General features: G+C 40.8%; 1 protein-coding gene across 1 annotated transcript; it reads left to right on the forward strand.

The window, feature by feature from the left end:
- Positions 1–27,728, forward strand: LOC119723595 (transcription factor Dp-1-like). The gene is made up of 10 exons (XM_038194325.1): positions 1–46; positions 6,252–6,373; positions 14,354–14,423; positions 15,582–15,688; positions 17,103–17,194; positions 18,087–18,306; positions 20,043–20,258; positions 20,944–21,095; positions 22,201–22,367; positions 23,072–27,728. Exons 1-10 carry the CDS (start codon positions 1–3, stop codon positions 23,398–23,400), a joined length of 1,521 nt encoding a protein of 506 aa, XP_038050253.1. The 3' UTR covers positions 23,401–27,728.
- The last annotated feature ends 219 nt before the right edge of the window (positions 27,729–27,947 follow it).

Below are 27,947 nucleotides of genomic sequence, written 5' to 3' on the forward strand. Positions count from 1 at the left end.
ATGACAGACGCATCAACCACGCTGACAAGCCTATGGGTGGGCGAAGGTGGGTGTTTTGCGAGCTTGATTTCCATGTTGATGACCTTGTGAAGTTGCGGTTTTTAATTCGGTAGCTGGCAAGCGAAGTCGACGTGTTGATCGACCATGATTTACCGGTGAATGCCGGGTGTGGTGGCCTAGTACGAGTGCCGGTGGTGCGATCATGATCGTCCATTTCCTGGTCTGGATTTCGATGTCCGATGCAGTTTATGTCGACAATAAGTTTCTTCCTGCCACATATGGCTTTTGCATTATAATTCCTTCTTTAAAAAATTGCTCTTTTTTAAATAAAAGTGAAAGACAAGGTGCAAATATTTTATGTTTAAACACGCAAAAGTTTGATACATGATCATGATGTATTTCTGCATTAATTAATTAATGTTTTACACATACACCTTAACATTCATTTAGTTATTCGTTCCAACATGTCTAATTAGTAACAAGGTGTTTCACGGTAATATGCACCATCTTGCCAACGGAGAAATTTTACATGCATTGCTGTGACAGTGTGAGCTGTGTACGCATCGTCAATGGAAAACCTTGGCATTTCCAAGTCATCATGCGGTCATTCCAAAATGCGCCCGCGTCTAGCAACACGTGTTCTTTTTGCCCCGTCAACAAGATAGTGCATATTATTATTCCCGTGAAACACCTTACTCAAATGTTGAAATTAATGCATACTCCATAAACAAAAAATGTATTTTTGCTGGGTGCAGGCACTAACATGATTCAGAAAAGACATAACAAATTAAGACAACATGATTTGAATGTTTAATTGCAGCTGCTCTTAAGTGTTCATGTTGTGAGCTGTAAATCAGACGCGTACGTCTTTTTAATGTAAACTGTTCATTTCCACCCATTTTATCCTTTTTCTCCTATACAGTTGTATAGAACAGCAAGTGTTTAAAATCTGTATATTTTTATACACTTTGAATTTTAAATCTCTTTAGTTTTACCCTCTTTGTATCTTTTTGTACCAGCACAATGTAGAATTTTTTAAAAAAATATCGTCATGTATTTTGGACACATGTCAAAATAGGTTTCATAATTTCCTGAGATATTCCGCCACTTTGATTTCTATGGTGAAAAAAATTCAAACTATTGAAATGATAACAAAAATAATTGAATTTCAGAATCCAATTATGGTGTGATGACACAATTCAAGCTTTGTTTGTACCACTTTATACTGTATCAAATATCTTATACAGGTATCATACCCGTACTAGTGCGTACACAATACACATTTAATTTAGTCACACGCACTTTTAATAAATTCCTGCACTTAAATTTCATCTTAAGTAATGTTCATGTACATGTTTACATGTACATGTATACGTGTACATGTACATGTACTTGAAAAGATATTTTGAGATCTAAATTAGAAAATTTAAAAAATATGAATACAAGTCACATTTTGAACATTCGCCTGATCATTCCCCCTTATCTTTTGTACATTTGCCTGATAATGTGAAGACAAAGCCTTTAATATTGTGCAGTACAGTTTTCATTTTTAACCATGAAAAAACTAACAATTTGTGGCATCATCCGCCCTTAAACATGCAGTGTATTATAAAATGTATCATGCATTGTTCATTCGGTCTTTTTTTTTGGCATACACGGTGATGGTCTTTGTGTCTTTGCCAATAACAGCTGGTGGTTTAAATGCCTACTGTGGGCAGCTGATCGTCGTCGTACCAGCACACCAAGCACATGCCCATACAGAGCGTATTCAATCTGTAGGTCAAGCCAGCCGTCCGTTGCTATTCATCATTACAGGCCATGTTACACACAACTCCCCAGCAAATCCCCCCCCCCCCAACCCCCATTGACCGCAGTGTATGCATGCCTGCACAGCACTCACTCAACTAACAATAGAGCCTATCTACTCGGAGCAGGTGCTAGGAAGTACTCATTCAAACACACACACACTCCTGGGCTGAAATAGCTCTACACGGCATGTACCAGTATACATCTAATAAGGAAGACTTTAAACCTTTGCCATTTGACTAGAGTTGTGCTTTAGGGGATATTACAAAAGATTCACTAGAGTGAAAAAAAAAGAGAAATCTACATATCCGGTTCATACAGTATGTACATATGTACATTGTACCCAAGTGAGAAGTACATGAACAACAAAAGATTGTTGGTTTCGACAGTTGACATACCGGTGCATCTTGGGCAAATAATGGACTTTGTACATTTAGCTGTATAATGATAAATGATGTCGTTAGTCTGTGAACGGATGTAGTCATGATCTTGTCAGTTTTCAACATCGGAATTCATGTGATACACTTATATTAAAACCATGTTTGGCAAACATACAGCCTATTGCACATGCAGACATGGTACTGAGTGATAGCATGTATAGGACATGAATGAACACTGTATGTTCAAAGTTTCGGAAAGATTTCCATATATATACGAAGTTCACTCAACACCCTGTGTACAAACCCTATGAGATTGGACTGAAAAATTCTAAGTGTTTTCTAAAAAAATGCTTGTTTTTTCTCACTGCTCAAATTGACTTTGATGTCATGAAATTGCTATATGGGGGCTTGTTAGTCAATACAGAGGAAAATTAGTGAACTTCGTATATGGAAATCTTTCCAAAGTTTCAACTCGTCCAAATTGAAAGGAGGGCTGTGCATCGGAACCGGGTACCCGAGTACCCGACCGCTGATGTCAGGAACCAGTTCCTAGATTATGGAATCGAGTACCCATAATGAACTTTACATATTACCCAGTTACTTCTCAGACAATGAAAAAGAAAGGTGATCAATGCCATTTATGGGGGATTTTCAGAAATGAAAACCAAACTGCATGGAAAGACAAAACAGATTCATGTGATGACGCTTGCAAAAATGCAACTTCACCGTAAAGCTAAAAAGCTCACTGTACACACTTGTATTGCGCTGTATTGACGCACCAATTTTGTAATACAACGTATTATCGTGCCGACCTTTATGAACAATGTGAACAGCAACTTCCGAGATTTAAATTTTGGGCGGGTTAAAAGTTTAACGGGTATCCGATTTCCCAATTTTTTTTTTTCAATTGGGTACCAGATTCCTGTACTATCCAGAAATGCACACCCACACCCCTAAGTGAAAGTGTTGATGAATATGAATATGTACTACATGTATTATTCAAGCGAACTTTTCTGAAGGTTGTTCGTCTCACAGGAGGCCTGCGCGTGCATTGTTGGATGGTATCATAGCCTCAGCTCGCTAACTCTGTTCAATTGTCTGCTAGTATTTAGGATCAATACCGTTTCACTGTTCGCATTAAGCCGACTTCATAGGTTCTTTTACACCACAATGAATACACATTGTAGTACCACTATGAATTGCATGTGTACTCAAGGAATGAGGAAATGTATAAGCAATTTTGTTTCATTTCTTTTATTTGGCAATGCTACATTCGAACGTAAAATTTTATGTTTGAAAGACCGACTGCAATAATATGATAAATCCTTGGGTAGAGAGGATATGAATGATTAATAACGATAAAGCAGACAGGAAGAGATATGAACACAAGCCAACTTTATTTCCTCCCAAAAGCCGGGATAGTTGGGGACGCCACATTGCATGGGAGTTCTACTTCTTGCACACCCACGTGTCCAGGAGTACATTTTATTTATTGGGTATACACAAGTGTTCAATGTGTCGTCAGAGAAATGTTTATGTTATACCTCAGTCTTGAATACTGTATTTTCATTGGCCTAAAACGATCATGTGTTAAGTTTATAATAAGTCATGGCATTCTCCCTGTGGGATATCACGTAGGTTATTTTCCACAGGGAGTGTGCTATGACTTTGTACGTACGGTGTGAAACGCTTCTATCGTTGGTACCTACGCCATTTTCACCATGTTTTCGCACATGTGTGGGAGCAGCGAACTAGCAGACGATCAGCTGTTTCGAGCATGCGACATGCGTTTGACTTGCCATTTGATTGTCGTGATTGTTTCTTGTTTACTGCTGTTTGTTTTTGTGATTTTTACATCAAAATCCAAAGAATCAAAGAGGTATAACAAATTCGCCTCAGGTGCTATGCGCCCCTCGTGTGTTCAAAACTATCATATCCCACATCACAGCAGTCAACAATTGTTAAATGTGCTTGTAAATTGAAGACAAATGCATATGGCATGGCCTCATATCCAGTGTGCGGGCTCATGGTGCAGGCTTTTATTTGTACAGTGTCTGCCATTAGGTGTTGTCCTTGGCATGCATGTACATGTATATTAGTATGGAGTTGCTGGCAATATTGCCACAAAGTATGCCAGCAGTTTTCATGTACAGGTACCAGTAATGGCGCTGGTAAACAGAAACTGTCATTGTACGTCATCAGCTGAGAGTGAGAACCAGTCAAAGCAATATGAACATGTATAATTTTGGTTGGTAAACAGATCAGAAAATGTGTGTGCTTAAAGGTACAGTCCATCATTTGTAATTTGTGCATTTTGTTCGTTTGAAGCAACAAAAGTGCTCAAGATCTAAAGAAGGGTGCTGAACAACCAACCTGATGAAGTTTCAGCTCAGCTTTAGCTGTATGTTTCGAGAAAAGCAACATTCTATGATCTCGATTTCAAATCAAAAGTTGCTGAATCAGGTTTTGAATTGGGCCTGAATTCAGCGTCCGAGACACGTTCTCGCATGTGCATCGTGCCAATGCTTGCGCGCGCTTTGCCGAATAACAAAACAAACTACTAATTTGAATTTAGAAGCACCGTTGGAAAGGCCTTCTTTTGTTGATTTCTTTAAAATAACAGCTTGCCAGAAAGAATCATTTCACAGGGAGTTTAGTCCACTTACTATCTTTCAACCAAGTATGTTTTTCAACAATAATTACGCCAGTTACTTTTTGGTTAGCTGCAAATGATGGACTCTTCCTTTAAGCCTGACGCACACCTTTCCGATTTTACCGGATCATCTGACCTTCGGATGAACAGATCGGAGATGTGCGCTGAAAAATCAAACCGATCTGACCGTACACCGGGTGACCGGTGAAATAAAACGTGTTTGATTTTTTCGCATCCGATGTCTCCGGAAAGGTGTACGGGTAGCACTCCGATTTCACTGAACATGATAATTATGTTAAACCAATCAGATTCACGAAGGAAGTCACATGATTCAAAATTGAGGCTGCCATTTTGTCATCATGTGACGGGTCATCATGTGACGGGTCATCATGTGACGGATTGAATCAGGGATGTGTGCGGGTTAATGTTGCGGTCTTCACAAGGGTGAAAAACAAATGTATCGGTGAACTGGTAAAATCGGAAAAGTGTGCGGCAGGCTTGAGCAACACCATGAGAATACACCATGCACTGTCGTTCCCTGCCACGTGTTGTGATGTATTTCATTACCCAGCCCACAAAAATGTGACATTTTTCATTTAACATAATGATTGACCTGAACTCCTTCCCCCAGCAGAGTACCACTACATCTAGAACTGAGGAACTGGAATCTTGTTTCTTCAAAGTCCTAATCCACAACTCTGACCTTGTCTTGACCCTGCTTCCAATGTAATTTCAAGAGATCTGAAATATATGCTTTGCCTCAAAATCTTCTCACTTGCAGTTGCAGCACCTTACTCGAACTCACCACATGTAGCCCTCTGTGGATTCTTCACATATTCAGAGAGTGAACATTTATAATAGTAATGTATTTATAAAGTGCACGTATCCAGCATTATTGGTGCTCGAGGTGCTACATCATTATTACCCTGCTCATTGGGCCGATGAAACATTCCAAATACCATCTCAGCTCCCTGGGGAGTATACAGCTCCATGCTGCCATTTTGGCGCAAAGCAGCTAAATGCAACCATCTCTGCCCTCGCAGTTACCCAATTTACTCCTGGGTGGGGAGAAGCAAGAGTGACAAAGTGCCTTGCCCAAGGGCACACGCACCATAACCCCAGGCTGGACTCGAACCCACAACCTGCAGAATTACCTGCAGACCACGAATTCAGTACTCAAGACCACGACACCGCCGCACTCCACCGATTACCAATTTGCTTTTTAATTTACTATTATTTAATGAGCGCTACTTTGCCCTTCATTTGGGTGCCTTTACATAACTGAACATACTCGTCCCTTCTAACTAAGTTTGTCATGTTGTACAAGTTGCAGTTATCAAAGTTTATTTTATAAAAAACAAATCTCAAAAGTCTAACTGGTCAGTTTTTCATTGAATCGGTTCTGTTGTCAGGTACAAGCAGTCCGTTGAAGAGTGCACCATCCACACCCTCCAAAGCAGCAGGCAAAGACGCAGTCCACGCCGATATTGCAAACTTCTTTAAAGAAGCTGAAATCGAGGGAATAGCTAAAGAGGTGAGTAAACGCAACCCATCGCCAAAATTCGACTTTGGTCCATAGTTCCTGTCGGGATTAAGCAGCTTCTTTCTTGCTTATTTATTGGCACGTGTTGGACAATATCAGAAAGTCTGGGTTTTTTTAGCTTAAAAATAGTCCAGCAGCCGATTTCACGAAACTTTACGGAATGGCGCAACGCAGCTTGGGCCACAATTTATTGCGGAAGTTGCGCGACATTTCACACTGCGCAACATTTCGCTCATGACATATTTCACGAAAGTCTCAGAGTGCATAAGTCTACGACTTGCCAACCCAATAAATTCTAGCGTAACTTGCACAATCATTTTAAGTGGCGTAAGTTGTGGCATAGCAACTGAAAATGACCTTTTTTACGAGTAAATCGTGATCGTCGTGGAGCCTGTCGACACACAACTTGTCAATGTTGATACAAGACACAGCTATTTGTTTGAGGTACATGAAGTGCTATTTTACTTGTGACAGAATTTTTGGAGTTGCCGCACGATTCCGAAGAAAGTCAGACAAAACAATTTTCAAAATGGCGGGCTGATGTGATTCAAGGACTGTTTGGTGAACGAACAAATTGATACACAAACACAGCGGTTGTAAATGCTGTTATTATCCTTGTCCGAGATGTCGAGATTACAGTAAAACATACAAGTTTCCTGAAATCGATCGTAAGATTATTGTGCAGCTGCGCAACAAATGCGTTGCGTAAGTCTTACACATGGTGCAAGCTACGCACTTTTTCGTGAAATACCGGTAGGCTGTTGAGGTCTAGCAAGCTCCATTTTTATATGGCTAAAGATATAAATTTGCAAATAACCCCAAACTAGTATTGCTAATTTTTTTGCAGAACTCCAAGTAACTTGGACATTGAAAGCAAGATTATTTGTAATCTAGTTGGAATGCTTGATGTAATTGATTGAAATCGACCTCAGTTTTTCCTTGGAAAGGTTGTTGGCAGTGGTTGGAATGTGTGTTTGTAGTGAAGTTATACAAACTTTCTGGATTGCAATTGTGGGGAAAATCCGCTTTCTATTTTAGCGGTCCAGTTACCAAGAATGTATAGCTTACCCTGCCTTAAATGCAGCCTGTGTGTTGTCAATAATAAGGCCCAAAAAAAAAATCTGCTTCCGATTACATGCCTTTCAAAAATAGGGTCGGTAGGTTGGAAAATCTTTCTTTTTGCCAATTTTACTTTTGTGCTGATTGAGTGGGAGTATTCTATCATATGTGTATTTTGTATTCTGAATTATTTTCATTTGTGCCACGAAAGCTATCGAAAGTTTCCTTCAAAAGTGATAAAACCTTGCCCAATTAATGTAAAGATATATTTAAGATCGATGATTCTTAAAAAATAACAGAGAATTTAGGTCGCGCACACCACTTTGCAAAACGTTATTCACGATGGCAGCTGGTCAACACTGGACGTATATCGCGCTGTATCACAGCGTGCGTGACTGCGCTGTGTAGCAGGCAACGAACCAGGTGCTTCTGGCGGTAGAAAAATTCAGCGGAAACACGCTACGCTGTAGCACTTCAAGTACGAGCAGTACTTACAGCCTCGAAATAAATACATTAATACAGAAAATACATACACAGATTTATCAGGTTCTGTGAATCAACTTGCAGAAATTTATTTTCTCCATCAATGTTTGTTTGGCATTTTTACGATGTGAAATTCAACCTGTTATGTTATGTTTGCTACAGACTGGTTCCGGTCCTTAACTTTGGCCATTTTTTAGCGTTCGACAGGAACCGGTCTAGCATTGCTGCATGCATATGACGCATGGGCTTTTACCACCACCAAGAAGCCTTGCTGATCGCTTTGAGGGTGGGGGGGGGGAGAAACAACGGAGGTTTTCTTCCGAAAATAGCGAATGCAAGTACGAAAACAAACAAATACGGACAGCGGAAATATTACAAGCATTTTTTACGTAAAAAGGTTGTTGAGAAGCGTTTTCGTGAAGACAGAAAATGCAACATTTTTTTTTTTTTTTTTTTTTTTGACTTGCAGATAAAAACTTTAGTGTCGGGCCTTAAAATTAGGGTAGGTCGGGTAACCGGAAGCAGAATTTATTTTTGGTTCAGCCTAACTGCAAAGGAATGCATACTGCTTGACATCTTTTTTTTCTGGCCCTATTTGTGTGCATAACGATTGCCAACAATAAACTCAAAGGGCGGGGGTGATATGGTAGAATCTAGATGGGTTAGTTTCATTTTCAGCCCGGTTCACCCATCGTCGGCCATGAACAAAGCCTCATGCAGTGTAACTTGGCAGACAGGTTCCCACCAGTTAACACAGAACCTGGATATTAAATACACAAACTTCAAGGATCCTGGAATCCAAATTTATATACATGTACAATTTGTATTTTGTGCATGTATAATGGACAGAATTGCCTTTTTTCAAACCTATTGAGATTGCCAAATATGCTGTCCCCTTGACTCCGCAGGGAGGGGGTAGGCAGGTCCGGACCCCAGCTTATTTTCAAATTTTGTTCACATTTTTTTCCAAAAGCCACTTTCATCTCTCTGTTTACCCGCACGTGCTTGTGTTGTGGTACAAAACTTTGATTAGCCACTTGGTACTTGGTACTTGGTTGGTTCTTCTCCTGAGGGCTTCCACAAGGGAGTATAACTAGGAGGCCAGAAACACCGGGGCTAACCCCTTCTCTTAGCGATAAGTGTTACTGGGTTCTTTTACGTGCGTTAGGCCTTATACAACACACGGGACCTCCGGCTTAACGTCCCATCCGAAGGACGAAGCAATGATGGTTAAGTGCCTTGCTTAAGGGCACAAGTGTCCGGGCCGGGCTCGAACCCACGCCACTGTTGCCTCTGAAACGCCAGAGCATGAGTCCGGTGTTTTTAACCGCTAGGCCATGACACTCGACCGCCCCCCTGCTATGTAAACAGTCACAGACAGTCAAAATTCACTTCCACTTCCCCTGCTATACTTTTAACAAAGGCTAGTCACCAGCAGTCAGATCATATGTCTAGCAAGCACTGTAGCCAGTCAAACTGGGTCAACAGACAAAGTGGGCAAGTTGCGGTCACAGCTGTTTTATCACTCACCGGGAGTCAGAGCACAGCTGAATCAAGTTACTTAAACAATCACAACCAGTCAACCCTGAGCTTTATGTGGGCTGGGAATTCTGAACTGTTGGAAACAGTCACTTGTTTGATTTTGACTGGAAGGACTACTTGGCTCAGAATGTATGTTCGCACAGGAGGGCTATAGTAATTTTTGATTCAAACAGAGCACACATACATTATTATTATTTTTATTATTATTAATCATTTCTGGTAATGAAACCAAGGATTCCTCAAAAGCACCCTAGGCACTGTAGCTCGCAAGCCTGAAGAAACCTGTGGAGAGAAGACAATGAGAAGAAGTTACAGTTTTAGAGGTGGGAGGAAAAGCCCAGGAGAATATTCTGGGAAAAACCCACGGAATCAGGTAGGGACTGAAAACCCAAATCCACATATTGGCCCAGGCGGGATTCAAACCCGGGTCACAGCGGTGGAAGGCGAGGAAAGTACCGCTACGCCAACCTGACTCCCCATGTATGCATGACCTGGTTATTTACATGTATAAACTCTTAACAGTTGGTCACTTTGCTACGGAGAGCTTTTGCTGACCAAAGATCAGCTTTGACCCAAATCTACCGGTAGTCCACACCATAGCAACAAAACAAACTAATATGCAAATATATTCAGCTTGGGAAGCAATACACTTATTGCGTGATTAATGACCTGTTGCAAGAGCAGGCTAACCGCAAAAAACTGAGAGCAGAATTTGCATTTTAAATGCCCAGTGCACGAGGCCCCTATCCAAACACGCACTAAAGTGGACAAAGAAACTTAGTGCAACATCGACATTCCTGTACAGACCATAGACCCTACACAGGCTGAATCTGTGTAGTGTTATGATCTGTAAAGACAACCATGTGCTGTGGGTACATGTACACGTATGTACATACATGTATGTGTGACCCCATTATGGGTACCATAGTGTGTGTGTATGGATTGGAGATCGAGACTGCCTGTAGCAACCAACACAGTGTCAGATTACATAATAAGCAGTGTAGTGCACACATGCACTACCAGCACAGTGGATGACCCCATAAGTCCAAGTTGACCCATGCATTCCTGCTACAGCAACTATGATCCACACAACTACCATACCTCCATACATGCCTTAGTTTAATACAAACCAAATTCACTGAAATGTTTTTGTCATTGAAAATTTTAAAAACCTTCAATTAATTTAAACAAAATAACGTGTCAATAAAATTGCATTCATTCCCATACTGTCTGGTCATGTGGTGGTAGGGAATTCGGATCAATATAATGGATTTGAATTAAATTCTGAGCACTCACTCTGTGCATTGTTAGTTAGTGTCCTCGTTCGTTACTTTCATGCAAATTTGAACATGTGTTACTGATAGTAAATGCACAGCCAGTGGTAGGCCTATATGGTTTATCATGTGCCGAAACAAAAAAGTTAAAAAATGGAAGTCCTATCACTATCGCCCACAAGAAAACACACATTTCGAATCTCAATAGTTCAGAACCTTGTTAAAAATTTGCTAAACGGAAGCACAGTTCAATCACTTAGGCCAAGTTAAAAAAAAAAAAAATTCACCTGGACTTTTTGAGAGAAAAAAAAGGAGGAGGAGATCCCTTTTGTTTTTCGTCATTTTTTCTTGGAGATGACAGATTTTCCAAGATGGATTCCTCCATTTTCTTGACTCTTTTACTGATAGTCGTGTGTCCATATTGAGCCATAGTGCCTTATAAAAGATTCTAAACTCGCTAGTTAGGTACAATTTTGCTGGAAGGACTTTAAAATAAAAAAAAACCAGGAGGCGGCCGGGAAAATAGGAACGCGAAATTGGTTCAGTGTGTTGTTTTTTTTGCCTGATTTAGATGCTGTTGGGTACCAATCATATTTAATTTTTTTTTAACTGTCTCTGCAATCTTCACAAACAATAATTACCAAACTTAGAAAGTGGACACAGTTCCATACCTGGACATCACTTGTCACCCTGTGCACAAACCCTATGAGGCTGATCTGAAAATTCTAAGCGTTTTCTCAGTAAATGCCTCAAAATTTTCCCTGCTAAGTTTGACTTTTTAGGACATATAATCACTTTCTGGTGGCTGGTTACTGCAGGGAAAAATTAGTGATGGGCAGATATGGGAATCTTTCCCCAGAAAGTTAAAGGGAATGTACATCATTGGCTTTTGCTGTAATTTTCGGAAATGAACCATTCAAGGGGTTAGTATAATAAATCAAATATTGTTACACTGACATTTGTGAAGTTTTGTGTTCGAAAAGGTTGGAAAAACCAAGAAAAACGAAAATCTTCAAGTAGTCTGGTTCCCTGACTCCACAAAAGATAAAATGGATCAATTTAAAGATGATGGAAAATTGTAAGGCAAGGGAACCAGTCTAGATGGCCTGCACCCGTTCATGAACATGTAACCAATAGCAAACAAAATTTGGACTGAAAAAATGGTAAATTTGGAGCAGTAGTTGAAAAATAGTTAGGTTTTTCCAACGCTGGTCGGCCGACCACCGTTGGAAATGTATACAAAAATACCATTTTCTCGAAAATGACTTCACACCAGGTGCCATAATTTTACAAGATGCTTGAGACTGTCATTTACCAACATCCTAGTAAGGTATTTCGTAAAAACCTGGTAGTTTTATTTTTCAATGTTTGCAAATGTTGTATATTCCCTTTAAGTCTCACAAAAACTATTACATGAACTGTACATCAAATAACAACAGAACTTGATGTGATGTACACACTTCAACACCAGCAGTTGTTATGGCAGACCTCCCCTCCCAGCTTGGCTTGTAGACAGTCAAGTGCTTGTCAACACAACACCATCAGTAAATACCATTTGCCAGTGTGGATTTGCAAGGTTTGCCGTGTCAAGGTCAAAGGTCATATTATATAGCGCCCTTATCTTTGGCTGTTCTTGCAATACTGCATAAAGCTTTTATGTTTACTGTACTTTTTATTTCATTGAGGTTTAGCCTTCCATGTTACAAGCACTGAACTGTACAGCGCAGCCTGTATACATTTATGAACAAAACATGTGTTGCGAACATGTGCACACATGTATACATGTGGTTCTTAAAGGGAATATACAACATTTGCAAACATCAACAAATAAAACCACCAAGTTTTTACGAAAAACCTTACTAGGATGTTGGTTAATGACAGTCTAAAGCATCCTGTAAAATTATGGCACCTGGTGTGAAGTCATTTTCAAGAAAATGGTATTTTTGTATAAATTTCCAACCGTGGTCGGCCGACCACCATTGGAAAAACCCAACTATTTTTCAACTACTGCTCCAAATTTACCATTTTTTCCAGTTAAAATTGTGTTTGCTATTGGTTACATGTTCATGAACGGGTGCAGGCCAGCTAGACTGGTTCCCTTACCTATACATTGATCCATTTCATCTTTAGTGGAGTCAGGGAACCAGACTACTTGAACATTTTTGTTTTTCTTGGCTTTTCCAGCATTTCCGAACACAAAACTTCAAACATGTCAGTGTAACAATATCTGATCTATTATACTAACCCCTCAAATAATTCATTTTTGAAAATTACAGTAAAAGCCAATAATGTACATTCCCTTTAAAAAACATTGATTTACATTGGTTGGGGGATGATCATTTATTAACAAGTGTACATGTACATTTTTTGTACTAGTGTACTCATGTATTTGTAACATGGTTACAGTATGCTCGCAAGTACACAAATTAAAGGTACATGTAATATAGACAAACATCAAAAACAACACAACCAAATTATTATGAAATACCTTACTTGACTGCAAATGAATAATAGTCTCAAGCATCCTGTGAAATCATGGCACCCAGTGCGCTGTCATTTTCAAGAAAAGAGGAATTTTTGTATCAATTTCCAACGATGGTTCGGCTGACCATCGTTGGAAAAATTAACCAAATTTAGTTAGTCCACATTTTGTTTGCAATCGGTCACACATCTGTTGAACGGGTGCAAGCCAGCTAGTCTGGTGCCCTGACCTGACAATTCCCCGACGTCTACATGTATAATTTGCTCCATTCCGTCTGAAATACGGTCAGGGAACCAGATTTCAAAAAGCATTATTTTTTCCTTGGTTTTTCCAACATCCATAAACACAGAACTTTAATCTGGTCAGAGTTACAATTATTTGCTATAAAATATTGACCCCCAAATCCATCCTTTACTGAAAATTACAGCAAAAGCTGTAAGTAAAAACATAAATATTGTTTGTAATGAGTACATGTACATGTATGTGTTCACTCACACATGTGCTATACATGTACGTCCATATGTCGCAATAGTAGTGTTCTACTCCTAGAGGTTTAGACCAAAAACATTTCTTAATGTGTAAAGCATATGATATTGTGTGCATCGCAGATCCCATGCATGATAACCACACCTGGAATAATGCGGATTTTATATCATAGCAATTGCAAAGCATTTCTCCTAATGTTTGAACTTTGACAAGCATTTAAGAAAATACGAGACGTATATAAGGAATCTATTTAAACCAATGCAGAGAAAAGCAAAACGAAGTTAGCATGTTAGGAACAGATTGATACACATGTAGCTTTTCCCACATCAATTCTAAAAAGGATCATCTTCCTAAATAGCTTAAATACTTGGGGGTCCTCCCCCTGGACCCCCCCCCCCCCAACTTTGCCCTCCTTCCCTCCCCCCCCCCCCCCCCCCCCCCCAGTTTTCTCCCAACACTTTATCAACAAATAGACTAATTATGTTTATTTTCTTCACTGTTAAGTTTAATACAAATGTGGGTTAGGGTTAGGGTTCCCTAGCCCGGGAAATAAAAAAGAGAAATATACGTTCAAAAACCATGCCAGAATTATTTGAATGATAAAGGCAAAGAATTGACAACTTTGATTTTTTTTTCTTCTCATAGGCCGGGGTTCTTGACACCAATGGAAGTTTGAGGGCAGTCAAAGAGCAGACGCCCCAGCATGTACAAAGAGGTAAAGAACTTTCATTTTTGACATCGTTTGGAAATTGAGCCAACTTGACTCCACCTTATGCAAACTACCGGTAGCAGCGGTAAAGAATTACAGCTGTTGTCAGTTTTCAATCATAGAGGGCGCTTTCCTGGATCAGCAGCCCTGGACTTTCCATGCACACACAAAAATCAGTACATGAGTAATTGCTCTTGACAAGAATTGTAGATGTACACGTGTACTTGTGAAGCATGGTGCAACAGACTCGGACTGTGTGTGTGTCTGGGATTGGGGTGATGTGTTACCTCTAGCCCCATAAACGTGGCTCAACTACTGGACTTCCTCTATATTATGAGCCACACAGCGGTCATATGCTATTTGTTGGGAAAAGGTGATTTTGAGGAAATCAAAATCAGGACTGTTTTTTTTTTTACTTAATATTCACCATAGAAGATGCTGTGGTGAGCCACATTTATGGGGTTATGTGACCTCATCAACCATTCTGAATCCAACAGAATCTAATAACTGCAAAATATGAGTCTTGCTGATCCCAATAGAACCCAACAGCTAAAGGTTCGGCGATTGTGTAATGTAGGACTCGTCTTTAGTTTTCGTCAAATTAGAGTCAAGGTTGTTTTTTTATCATTTTTAAAATGACTTTTTCAATCTAAAGCAGACTTTGATTAATTTTCATGACATAATTTTTTTGTAATTTTGAACAGTTTCTTGTGGTACAAAATGCAATTTTCTCACACGTTTTACGGTTGGTGCCATGCCAACTAACGCGGTTTTGCGTGTTTATTGTGCGTCACGGTGATCGCCATCTTTATTTTCATGTTGCGTTTTTGTCGTCTTCATCATCGCCTTAACCCAGAAAAGGCCCCTCGAAATTTTTTAAAAACCTGCCCTCTATCTACGGCATACCTGTTGGGTCGTAATGTCGTTGACTAGTTTGGCAAGTCCAAAAACCTGAAAGTGGATTTGTGTTCCATAAAAGGGATCCTGGCCCTACATTACACAATCGCAAAAGGTTCAGTTGTGTAACCCCACGTATCAACAAGAGCTTGCCAGCTGTTGGATCTCGTTGGATGCTGCAAGACAAGACTTTTGTTTTGCATCTTGCTGTGTGAGACTTAAGATCACAATCATGTATAATAATTCATTGAATTCCTCTTCTCTTAGTTTACCCCGTTCTTCAACTTGTGACGTCCCCAAGGCCAAAGCTTGGCGCAACGCAGATATTACCTAAGACGATACAAGTAGTCAATTCGTCGACGGGAGCACCAATGGTAAGTCCGGTATAGTCTCATGAGATTCGTCAATCAAGAAAGTTTGGTCGAATACCCAAATATGAATATGCAATGTTGCTTGTCATAAATCTACTGGTTTGGTTTGCAATTATATTTCTAATAAAATTGTCAAAGCGTCCTCTGGTTTGAAGGAGTGGTAGATATGGGAATAGAGGTCAAAAGCATTCCAGATTTCGTAGTTTAGGTTTTGAAAGTACTGTATTTGCATTAAAGGGAATATACAACATTTGCAAACAACGAAAAATAAAACTATCAAGTTTTTGCGAAATACCTTAACAGGATGTTGGTAAATGGCAGTCTAAAGCATCCTGTAAAATTATGGCACCTGGTATACTGTCATTTTCAAGAAAAGTGGTATTTTTGTATCAATTTCCAACGCTGATCGGCCGATCAGCGTTGGAAACAACTGGCTTTTTATCAAATACTGGCCCCAATTGACCATTGCACTTGTTTGCAATCGATTACAAACCTATAAACGGGTACGAGCCAGCTAGACTGGTTCCCTGACCTTACAATTCCCCCAATGTATGTAAACTGCTCTGTTTCTTCTTATATGGAGTCAGGGAACCAGACTACAGGAAAATGATCGTTTTTCTTGGTTTTTATAGCATTTTCGAACCCAAAACCTCCAAAAAGTTAGTGTAACTATATTTGCTTTATATTTCCGACCCCCCAATTCCACCCATTTCTGAAAATTACAGCAAAAGCAAATGATGTATATTCCCTTTAAGTGTTACGATAACCGTGGTCAAGGCGTTCAGTGGGAGTGTTCGATAGTCAGCCGCTAACGTATAACATAGACAGCTGCCTCGCACTAGACACTCACACGTACATACTGTATGAAGCACGAACAGCGACCTCACGCGGCTAGGCTACAATTTTCAAATCAGTTTGTACTGAACGAATGCCTTGGAACATCCGTGGGCTTTGGCGTATGTTTTTCTTTATTTTGTCGCTGGATTTCCAAAGACCTCGTATGCGAATAAAGATGAGATTGTTATTCAGTGCTTAGTCGTGGAGGCTCATATATTACATGGACAGAGAGCTGGATAGTGTGGCTACATTCTGCAAACAGTTTGGAGTCCGCAAACCAAATATAACTCGATATAAATCCAGGGACAAAGTAACGAAAATTGCCTGAAAAAGATTGGCCATTGTATGGTTGTTCCAAGACATTCATTCAGCCCCACCTGATGTGCATAGTGTAGCCTAGCCGCGTGAGGTCGCTGTTCGCACTTCACACAGTACGTGTGACGTGAGCGCATCGTTCGCGGCCAAACATCGATCATCGAACCCTGTCGTTGAACGCCTTGACCAAGGCTAGTGTTACGAATGCTGTCACCGTAATATTTGTCATATAAACATACCACGTTTCATCATTTGATTGTTTTAGACACTGATCGCCGAGCCCAGGAACATTCTTCAGTCAAGTCCTAATGTCATCACAGCGTCGCTAGTCCAGTCTCAGTCACCGTCATGGAGCGGGTAGGTTATATAACTTCCATGTTTCTCCCAAGGAAAAGTCTCTCAAGTTCGGCTGTGCCCAAATTTCTTGGCTATCGCAAGTAACACACATCCATTGGGGGGTGACTTTAACAGACTCCATAGAGCAATGTGAAATCAACGGCCACAGCCACAGCCTCAGAGTATTTAAACAGTCTATGGGGAGTGTAGCCTAGTGGTTAGGGTTTGTGACTCGTGATCAGAGGGTCAGGGGTTCGAATCCAGCTGCTGGTCATATGTTGTCCTTGGACAAGCCACTTCACTCCCACTTGCCTCTCTCCACCCAGGAGTATAAATGGGTACCGGCATTAGCTGGGAGTAACCTGTGATGGACTAGCATCCCGTCCAGGGGGAATAGAAATTTCCCAGTCGTTTCATGCTCATGAACACTGGAGATAAACGCCGGCCTGATGGGCTACATTGGCTCGTGACAGACTTAATTTACTCCCTGTTCAAATAAGAACCTTTGCTGTTCTCCGTTTTGTAACGTTTATCTGTGTTCAATATGTCAGCATATTGACAAAATGACAAATCGGTGCACACAACTGCAAAACCAAATTTTGAGAAAATGGCGTTTTAAAGTCGGTCGATTTTTGGAAATCGCATTTTTGCGTACGTTCTTGCCCAAAATTGAAAGATATGTCAATACTGTGATAGCCCAGTAGTTAAATAGCCCCCCCCCCCCAAATGTTTTGTTTTTGTTTAATAATGTTTAATCATGTTTAATTAGGAGACTTTAACTACTAAAGATATTTTTGTCACTTTGTCAAAAGGGAAATTCTACTTTGTCAATGTTCAAGCACACAGCGCTTAAGAAATAACGGCATAAACTTTGGTTACTATTTCATCGACATAACATCCCATCTCTCCTCAGGAAGAAAAGATCACACGACTACGCCAGCACAGATTACGTAGACAATAGCGCTAAGAGAAAGAAACGCGAGAAGGAGAGCAAAGGCTTGCGCCACTTCTCCATGAAGGTCTGCGAGAAGGTTCAGCAGAAAGGAGTCACGTCGTACAATGAGGTCGCCGATGAGTTAGTACGAGAGTTTAGTATGCCGCCACATCAAGCGCAGTTATCATCACATGATCAGGTGAGTTTCCCTAACACGCTCCCCCAACCCACCACCCCCTGTCTTCCCACCCCACTCTTCACTCACTACTACCCTTACCCTACTTGCCCTCCCTGTCCAATGAGTGTTCAAAGCTCAGTGTACCACCCAATCATGCACACTATTGCATGTGTTTTTCCTTCCAACATCACCGATTATGTAACCAGCAAATCAGAATTGGAAAAAACAAATTACAGTAAACTCTCGTAAAGTCAAATTCACACATACTGAAATTTGTATCCTTGTGGAGACATTTCTTTGTTCTGGTGTAGTAAAGTTTTCGAGTTTGAAAGTGCAGTTTCAAAATGGTCTTACTTTAACCTGGATTAATTTCCTTGGCTGAAATTCGGACTTAATATCCCTTTTCTCAAACTCTTCCATTTGCGACCGATCAACCCACCTTGGAAATTCCTAGTTTTTGAGTAAAATCCATATATCTATTTTGTGAAAACCTTGTGGAGACGTATTCATATATAGAAATTGCCCTGTGGAGACGTATACAATATTTTGTTCCCTATTGTGTGCACGTCTCCAGAGGGCATGGTGTATCAGATCGGATACCTCGAAACTCTGTTTATATCGAAGTAATACTACATTCCCGTCAAGAGAATAGGAGATTATGTACACATAAAAAAACCCTGTAACTCGAAATGCCCGCACTGGTATCTCCGTTTATCTCCAACTTTTGTTCGGCCAGTCCATAAAAAACCTGCCAAAACAGTTACAAAGACAAAGAAGTGTAAAAACATTGTGAAAGTTTTTCATGAGTCATTATTGCCCAACGCACTTCATCTTTTCACGTGGGAATGCAGCATACACGATGCCATTGGGATTGAACCAGCCTTTATCGCAACAAATCCTGGCTTTCCAGTTGGCCTGATCGCTAACGCTGGCCCAATTGTAACCCGCATGCTGGCTTCCAATCGCTGGCTCTTTACGCTGGCCGTGTGACTGCATTCGAAACTTGGTACTTGGTTGGTTCTTCTCCTAAGGGTTTCCACAAGGGAGTATGACTACGAGGTCAGAAACACCGGGGCAAACCCCTTCTCTTAGCGATAAGTGTCACTGGGTTCTTTTATGTGCGTGAGGCCTTATACAACACACGGGACCTCCGGCTTAACGTCCCATTCGAAGGACGAAGCAATAATGGTTAAGTGCCTTGCTTAAGGGCACAAGTGTCCGGGCCCGGGCTCGAACCCACGCCACTGTTGCCTCTGAAACACCAGAGCATGAGTCCGGTGCTCTTAACCGCTAGGCCATGACACTCCATTCGCGGATGTGTGCAAATTGTATCTTTGATTATACCGCTGGCCCAGTTGCAGCTGGAGTGCCCTCTATCGATTAATTTGACTGCACATCGGAAAACCCCAGCATGGTGCGTCGATATCGATTAGCAACACGAAATATAGATTTGCTACACGCAGTTAAAGGAAAGTGTCTAAAATAATGTATCCATTTTGTAGCAAGGTATGATGGAAGCCACTCATGGATATGTACATGTATCTATGACATGACCATGGAACAATCAGGAACATGCTTGCCTCGAACTCTGGATACCTACATTTTTTTACCCATACCCTTGAGATTTGACTTAACGGGAGTTTACCATACATGTACCTAGAGTGTTATAAGATGATGACTTTTGAGATGTATCAATGTTTCAGATTTGAATTTTGTAACCAACTTGTGTTATATCTTTCCACGATTGATGCTAACAGCTCCAGTATGACCAAAAGAACATCCGGAGGCGAGTCTACGACGCCTTGAACGTTCTCATGGCGATGAACATCATCTCCAAGGAGAAGAAGGAGATTCGGTGGATCGGCCTGCCGACAAACTCAGCCCAAGAATGCGCCAATTTAGAGGTCCAGAAGAAAGAGAGAGAAGATCGGATACGGCAGAAGACCGCTCAACTACAAGAACTTATTCTGCAAGTAAGAGGACAAGATTGTTGCTCTCGTGCCAACTTTATTTATCGTTGGAATGAATAGATTGGTAGTCTGTACAAGAACCATGTTTTATAACCTTTTGAAGAATAAGTTGTGGGTTTGAGATAAACTTATTTTTTTAATTTTTTTTTTGAGATTTTTGTCGGATCCATGCATAATTCAATAGAGGTACTACCGTAAACTTGTTTGCCGATTTCCCACTTTGCGGCCCAAATATTGTTACAAATGAGTGGAAAATCTATTCACCCTAGATAATAATAATGTGTGTATTTATAGTATCTACCAGTATTGGTGCTCAAGGCGCTACATCATTATTACCCTGCTCATTGGCCAGTGAAACTTCAAGAGACTATCTCAGCTCCCTGGAGAGTATACGGCTCGATGCTGTCATTTCGGCGCAAAGCGGCTAAAATCAATCACAATAACCATCTCTGCCATCACAGGTACCCATTTACTCCTGGGTGGAGAGAAGCAATGAGTGACAAAGTACCTTGCCCAAGGGCACACACACCATGACCCAAGGCTGGACTCGAACCCACAACCTACAGAGTTACCCGCAGACCACAAATTCAGTGCCCAGACCACGAGACCACGGCACTCCGCTAGATACCCTACCCCAAGATCATTTATTTATATTTATGTCGTGATATGTTTTGTCTTCGTCTTACAGCAAATAGCCTTCAAGAATCTTGTCCAGAGGAATAAGAAGTTGGAGGAATCAGGAGTCGGTCCTCCTACCAGTAACTCTGCCATCCATCTGCCTTATATCATAGTCAACACCAGCAAGAAGACTGTCATAGATTGCAGTATCTCCAATGACAAGTAAGTGCCTCGACATTTTTTGACAAATTGCAGCCTTAACTGGGCAATCGGTGTGTCTGGCAAAACTCTTTGTCATGTGTGCACTCACACGTGAGGCTAGTCTTGGTTCTAAGATGTCCTTAGCGGTGCGATGTTTCAGGGTTTTTGGACTGTGCAGGGATTCACCGAAGCGGGCGCCCTCTACACATACGCCAACAGGCCGCAAAGGACGTCTTGGGAATTTCGTATTTCTGCTCGGGAAATTTGCATGCATGACTTAAGTATATCTGGCTCTGTACAAAGGCCTACTGCAGTTTTCCAAGCCATACGTGTATATGGCTTGCAAGCAAGCTTGTAAGCGTCGTTGGAAAAAGAAGAAAAAAAATGTTGACCGCATGGACAAAGCAATCAATTTTGCAGCAAAGAAACTGTGCCTGGGAAGGCTAAAAATCAGTGCTCTTCATCAAATTGAACGTGGCTGTGATTTGACTGAACCGTACGGTGGGCCGGTAGTCAACGCCTAATGCCATCGATTCCATGTGTATGGGCTCCGTGCACAAGTACCCCTTCAACGGCCAGAAAAGGAGAGTTGAGGGGGACCTAGACTGGTTCCCGGTCCATCCACTGCGTATTTTGAATGATCCATGGGGGTGGGGATTTGTCTTGGAGACTATCGCAAGTTAAATTTGAACGTATTCCCGCGCCAACGACGCCTGACGCTCACTGCACGTTGGGATAAATAAGTCGTGAACCTGTAGAGTACGCACACGCTGTGTGTCCCGTCCGAGGGGCTTTCCAAAATGTTAAAAATGCGCCCTCTTTTGTTGGCGCACAGAGCCCATACGGTTTTTGGGACAGCTATTTTGTTTCCACCGATGTGCATGTACTGTTATTTTGAATATTAAGTCACGCTTTATTGCAGTGTGAATTTTCCAAGACGATCTTTGTGTGCGGTTCATCGACCGAGTCAGGTTCGTGAATGGGAACATGAATGCTGCTGCGCGGCACAAAGGCTGTTCCGTCTAGCGTGAACTCACTTTGTGATAAGTGGAAACCATTTCTAGTGCACTAAACATTTCATACTCGACGTTTAACACTTGAATGTTCCTTGTTCTTCTTTTGACAGATTCGAGTACTTGTTCAATTTTGACAACACGTTTGAGATTCATGACGACATAGAAGTCCTGAAGCGAATGGGGATGGCGTTTGGTCTGGAGAAGGGACAATGCAGTCCGAGCGATTTAGAGAAAGCTAGAATGATGGTACCTAAAGCGTTAGACCAATATGTATTGGGTAAGTCATCACAGTTTTGGACGTAACAAAAAAAAAGAGAAGAATAAGGGTCTGTGTTCTGTTAACTGTCACCACGAGTCCATCACCAACGCTAGCCACCCATTTGAGTTGACTGAGCAGAATCCAAGATAAACACTCAAATGTGAAGTCTGTCAAATCCAATAAAATCCCACAACTGAATCAAGCTTATTTTAAACTATTAAGATCAACCAGATGCAGTTGCTTGCTGTGGCATCTGTAAAACGCCATGGTCCAGTGGTTACGGTGTTTGACTCATGTACTATGGTGCGTGGGTTCGAACCCTACCAGGAACATGGTGTTTGTGCCCTTGGGCAAGACACTTAACTACAGTTGCCTCTCTCCCCCCAGGAGTATGAATGGGTACCTGTGAGGGTAGAGGACTGAATGTGCGCTGATATCGGCTGCCGCGTGGTCTCGTGGCCTGATGAACGGGGAATAATTGTAAAGCACTTTGAAGTTGTTGATAGATGAAAAGCGCTATCTAAGCATTACAATTATTAATATTATTATTATTTTGTCTTGTGAAATTGTGTAAGTTATCTAGAGAAACCCCTTTCTCTGTGTGTTTGCGTCTGAGGTAACTCCTCTTAAGTTAATAAAAACTCTAAAATTGTAAAGGCTCATGTAACACTAAGAAAAAACTTTGTATTCATTTTTGCGATTTGTGTTATAAATGTTTGTAGAAATGGCCGACAAAGATAGAACCGCAACCTCCAGTACATCAATCAGGGCGGGGCCCAGCGGGATCCACACCCACGCCTCATCAAGCCACACCCAAGCCACGCCTTTAAGCTCCAAGGCCTACCATCGTAACCCACAGCTGTCACCGTTAGCCACGCCCCTGTCACAGACGGACGAGGAGGTTGCCATGGCGGTGGAAGGCATCGGTTACGCCTCTCAGAGTTCCAGCCTCGGGTCTTTCTCGGATGCGGGACCGTCGCGCGGTGCCACGGACACGCCCTCGACGCTTATGGACAGTGGGTCCGATTCGGAGTCCGAGATTGACGTATAGGGAAACAGGGAGTATTTATTATGCAAGAATCACCCGATGGCTAAGTTTGTGCTAGATGTTCACCGCCCTGTTTATCAAATGCATCTCTGTCAAAACAATAACGAAGCACAGAATAAGTCTCTGTAATGCCAAAAACTGCTCTGCCTGTCTTTGTACCATCTCAAAAATACCCCGGCAATGCATGGTCTTCTGCAGGCCCGGATTATCCAATAGGCACAGTAGGCACTGTGCCTAGGGCCTACGAAAAATTCAGGGGCCTTTGAAAAATTGAGGTCTTATGAACATACCACAGTTTGCCATACAACACGCGCACGAACAACACCCATGTTGACGTTACATACCTAGTGTGGACATGGTTTTATTTTCATGTAGTTAAGAAAAACCTCTGAAAGAAAACTCATTTTACTCACACTGTGAAAACTCCAAAGTGAAACTACAATGAAAAATAACCAAAACGATTTAGTTTTCTCGGAAAAAAATTGTTTTTCAAATGCTACATTTTTTTTAGACAAGCTGTTGCACACTGTGGCATAGGTAGTTTGAGCGCACTACTGAAGTTGATCAGTCGAAGAGAGTTCGCATACATGTAGTTGGTCTTTTCTCGGTACCTAGTCCTACGTGTAGCAGAAAGTTGACTTATAACCTAAAGTTGACTTTAAAGCAACCATTCGGATTGTATTTATATCATTTGACAGGTCCCTGTTTCGTTTACACGTGGTAGATGTTTGTTACACAAGAACTCATTCACAAGTTCCACGCTGGCAAGCAGTATTTAATCGTGTACAAATGGATTGTTGTTTTTGTTTTTGTATGTAATCATGGTTTGCAGTTCAGATGTGTTAACTTGAATACAATTGGATCGTTGTGTAAGTTTTGATTTTACTGAAATTCTTGATATCACTCGCTGGCAATGCAGTGTATTTAAAAACAAGGTTGGTGTCGACGTATTACATTCAAATTAGTTAACAAGCCTACCATATTGGACTCGGTATGTCCTCTGTAGTACTGCAACACGTCACGCATGTCGCACTGCATGTTGCGGGTGCAGTCATGATAGCGTCACCGACACCAAGTACTGACACTCGGTGGTGCATGAATGCCCGGCACGCGCAAACTTCACAGAACCGTGTAATTTTGATTTTCACGAACTGACACCCAAGTACTACGTGCGCACACTCCGTACATTTTTGTTTTCACGAACTGAGACTTGTCTTCATTGCACCAGTTTAAAGGTTTTTAATAAAATGTTGGTGTAAACCCACGGATGGAGCAAATATGTGTCAAACATTTCAAAGCATTTCTCTCCGAAGTGTGTTTCGGCCACGTGCTTGCATTTCAGTTCTTGAAAACCAAAATTCTATTGCGGGTCAGTGTAAGAAGTGCACGCGCGCACCCACGTGTCAGTTCGTGAAACCGAAATTATTGATTACGCGGTTTTCACGAACTGAAGCAGACAGCACCTGCGTGTCAGTTCGTGAATATGATGACGATATGTACACACGTGTTGGATTTTTGCCAGGCATGCCATTGCGCAGTCATGGCATCGTTGGTCTAAACATCATTCGGCAGGGCATAATGAGAAATACATGTACATGTCCATTGGCACAATCTCTTTAAAGTATGAGAACTTTAACTGGTATGTCTTCAGGAAAAGAACTAAGTACAAGGATGAACTTAACAATTTGTTTTACGCAACCCACGTGTGTCACTGTGTTTGGTTTGATGTAGAGCTTTCATGTACATGTGCTGAGTGATTCTATCTATCTTGTTTGACAAGAATCTGAAACTCGGCTCTGAACCTTTGAACTTGATTTTGATTTCTGAATGGAGTGAAACGTGTGTCGAGTGTGGTTTTTACTGTTAAATTTGTCCTACTTCCTATATGTAGGGTTTGATATGCATGATCCCTGCGTGCTTTGAGTTGCAATGTTCGCGCAAACGCCTACCCAGAATACTGCTATGTCCATTGTTTCCACATATAAATCATTTTAGATAGCACATTACTCTCGGAAGTGACGTCACTTGCAACATCATGGTGAAAAATTCACACTCTAGTACGTCTGTATAGAAATAAGTGTTCTTGTTTTGTGAGGAAGTTCAAGTAATATGTCTTAATAAGCATTACTTTACCTCATAAATATTCATCAAGCAGCCACGGCATTTCATTGGTCCGTTCCAGCAACTCAACCGTGTGGAAGTTTTTACTATTTCCCCGCGTCTTCGTACGGGCGTGTGACGCGCAAAAAACAGGGAGGCATTATCACACACCTGGGCAGGAGCCTACTTTGCCAATCTTTTTACCAACAATGCAGGCGTTTTACGTGCGTACCTTGGAGATCACCGGTGAGGACAGAAATTTGTGCAGGTCTATTACGGCATACATCAAAATGGCGACCGGTGGGGCTCACTTTGCGATTTTAACCGAGGAAGAACCGGGTGACATTTTGGACAATAATAAAAAATAAACCCAGTGTTTTGTGTGAATGTTAAAGTTATTAAATGACACAACATTAACATTCTGTTCTGTTTGTCTCCATAAATAAAACTTCATGTTTCAGAAACACAGCACGATCAAAAACAGTGTAAAATGAACCAATGAACAGCGGCTGCCTGATGAATATTTATGAGGTATAGTAAAACAAATACAACATGTTTTTGTTCGGAAATAGTAAAAACTAATGATCTCCTGAGGCGAAATAGTCCCAATCATCCAACACCTCAGGGTCGTTAGTTTTCACTATTTTCCCACAAACCATGTTGTATTTGTATACCAACATTACATCATGTTTCATGACGGAAACAGCCAAAAAAGTTTAATTAATTTGTACGAAATTTGAAAGCCATGGGGTATGTACATGTATTATAACAGTATGAGGCGGAGATAATGTGGGAGAATTTTAGTGATTTTTTGCATGGTTTTTGTAACGTAATACAGAAAAATCCCACAAAAAAGTTGCCATCTAAATCTGTGGGAATTTATACAATTTATATGTTAGTCTGTATTAAGAAGTTCATTTTAGAATGTAACACAAATGTGGAGAGAATTCAAGTCGGTCAGCTCGGATGTGCAAGACTGAAGTGCGCACAGAGTAGAATAGCGCCCTCGGTGATCGTAGTTCAATAAGGGCGTTTCACAATGCAGTGCGCCACCAAGAGTTTTCCACGGAGAGTTCATTTTTCCCAGTGCATTGTGTTAGATATTTGACAAATTCGCAGTGCGGGACATATGAAATTGTTAGTTTTTTCCTGTGAGTAGTTTCGTGAGCATATGATTAGAGTAAATGTTTACCCCTTTCTGTTTATCAACATGGTGTTTTTTGTAAGGCGACCGAACGCTTTGCCCAAATCTATAACAAATTTAGCTCAAGTTGTCTACTGACACTCGTTCAAATGGACCATGTTCTGTCGACCGTAAACTTGATAAGAAAAAAGACTCTCCATGGCAAACTCTTGGTGGCGCACTGCGTTGTGAATCACCCGAATCGATACTTTGTTGACTACACTTAGAGCATTTTGGTGGTACATGTAATTGTTAAAACAATGCTATATTTTTATGATGTAAACTGGTGGGCCAATAGTACACAAGAGCTAGGGCGGAATATAAGTGCATCATTTACACATTTTTTTTATATATTGGTTCATCCACTTAAAACGTGTTTACAATAAAAGCGAACGGTTTTTGTGAGATAAAAAACAGTAAGGGGACTCGCTTGACTAAAATGTAAATAGAAAAAGTCATCATTTGTGAAGACGATGACACAAATGCAGCTTTTTTCCACTGAAACGGGTCGCATTTGATGAAAGGTTTTTTTTAGCTAGTGTACGGTAAAAGGTAGACTAGCTTGGGATGTCGAGAGCAGTTTGTCATAGCGTACGAGAGTTGTGTTTTCCTTTGAATATTATGAACTGTGAATGCCGCAGACTGTTGTACATATGTAACATGTTTGAGTGAACTGTGTGAGTTAAAACTGCGTGTTTTCGAACTCTTTCGATCCAGTGTATGTCACATAAAACAGGAACAGACTAGTTCGGAATAGGTAAACTTGATCAAATGTATTGGGTAGTTTACTTTATGCCCTTTCAAATAGATATGAACAGGATTTTTAATGGATATTATTATATACTTCCATTGTAAATACACATTCTCAATCTTTACAGAGTTTTTTTTTTGTCTTCTTCGCTATAACAGTTTTGAGTGTGGGAAAACAGTAAAAATAAATGTATGGAAATCCTTCAGATTTGGATTCGAAATATATATTGTGAAGGCTATGAAGATCTCGATTTGTAAGATTTTACACTCTTATTAAAGAATGGGTGTTCCCAATTAATCTTTTGCTGGAATTGTGTTTTAATACTGTCTTGCAAATTTTAATTGTGAGGGATTAACCTTGCATTTTTATCAAAATTGTGCAAAATTTGATATTTCTGAAAACTAAATGATTGTAAGGGGTAAACCTTGCATTTTTATCAAAATTGGGCAAAATTTGATATTTCTGGAAACTGAATGATTGTAAGGGGTTAACCTTGCATTTATATCAAAATTGTGC

The sequence above is a fragment of the Patiria miniata genome, unplaced genomic scaffold (genome assembly GCF_015706575.1).
Source record: "Patiria miniata isolate m_02_andy unplaced genomic scaffold, ASM1570657v1 HiC_scaffold_17, whole genome shotgun sequence".
NCBI classification, from domain to species: Eukaryota; Metazoa; Echinodermata; class Asteroidea; order Valvatida; family Asterinidae; genus Patiria; species Patiria miniata.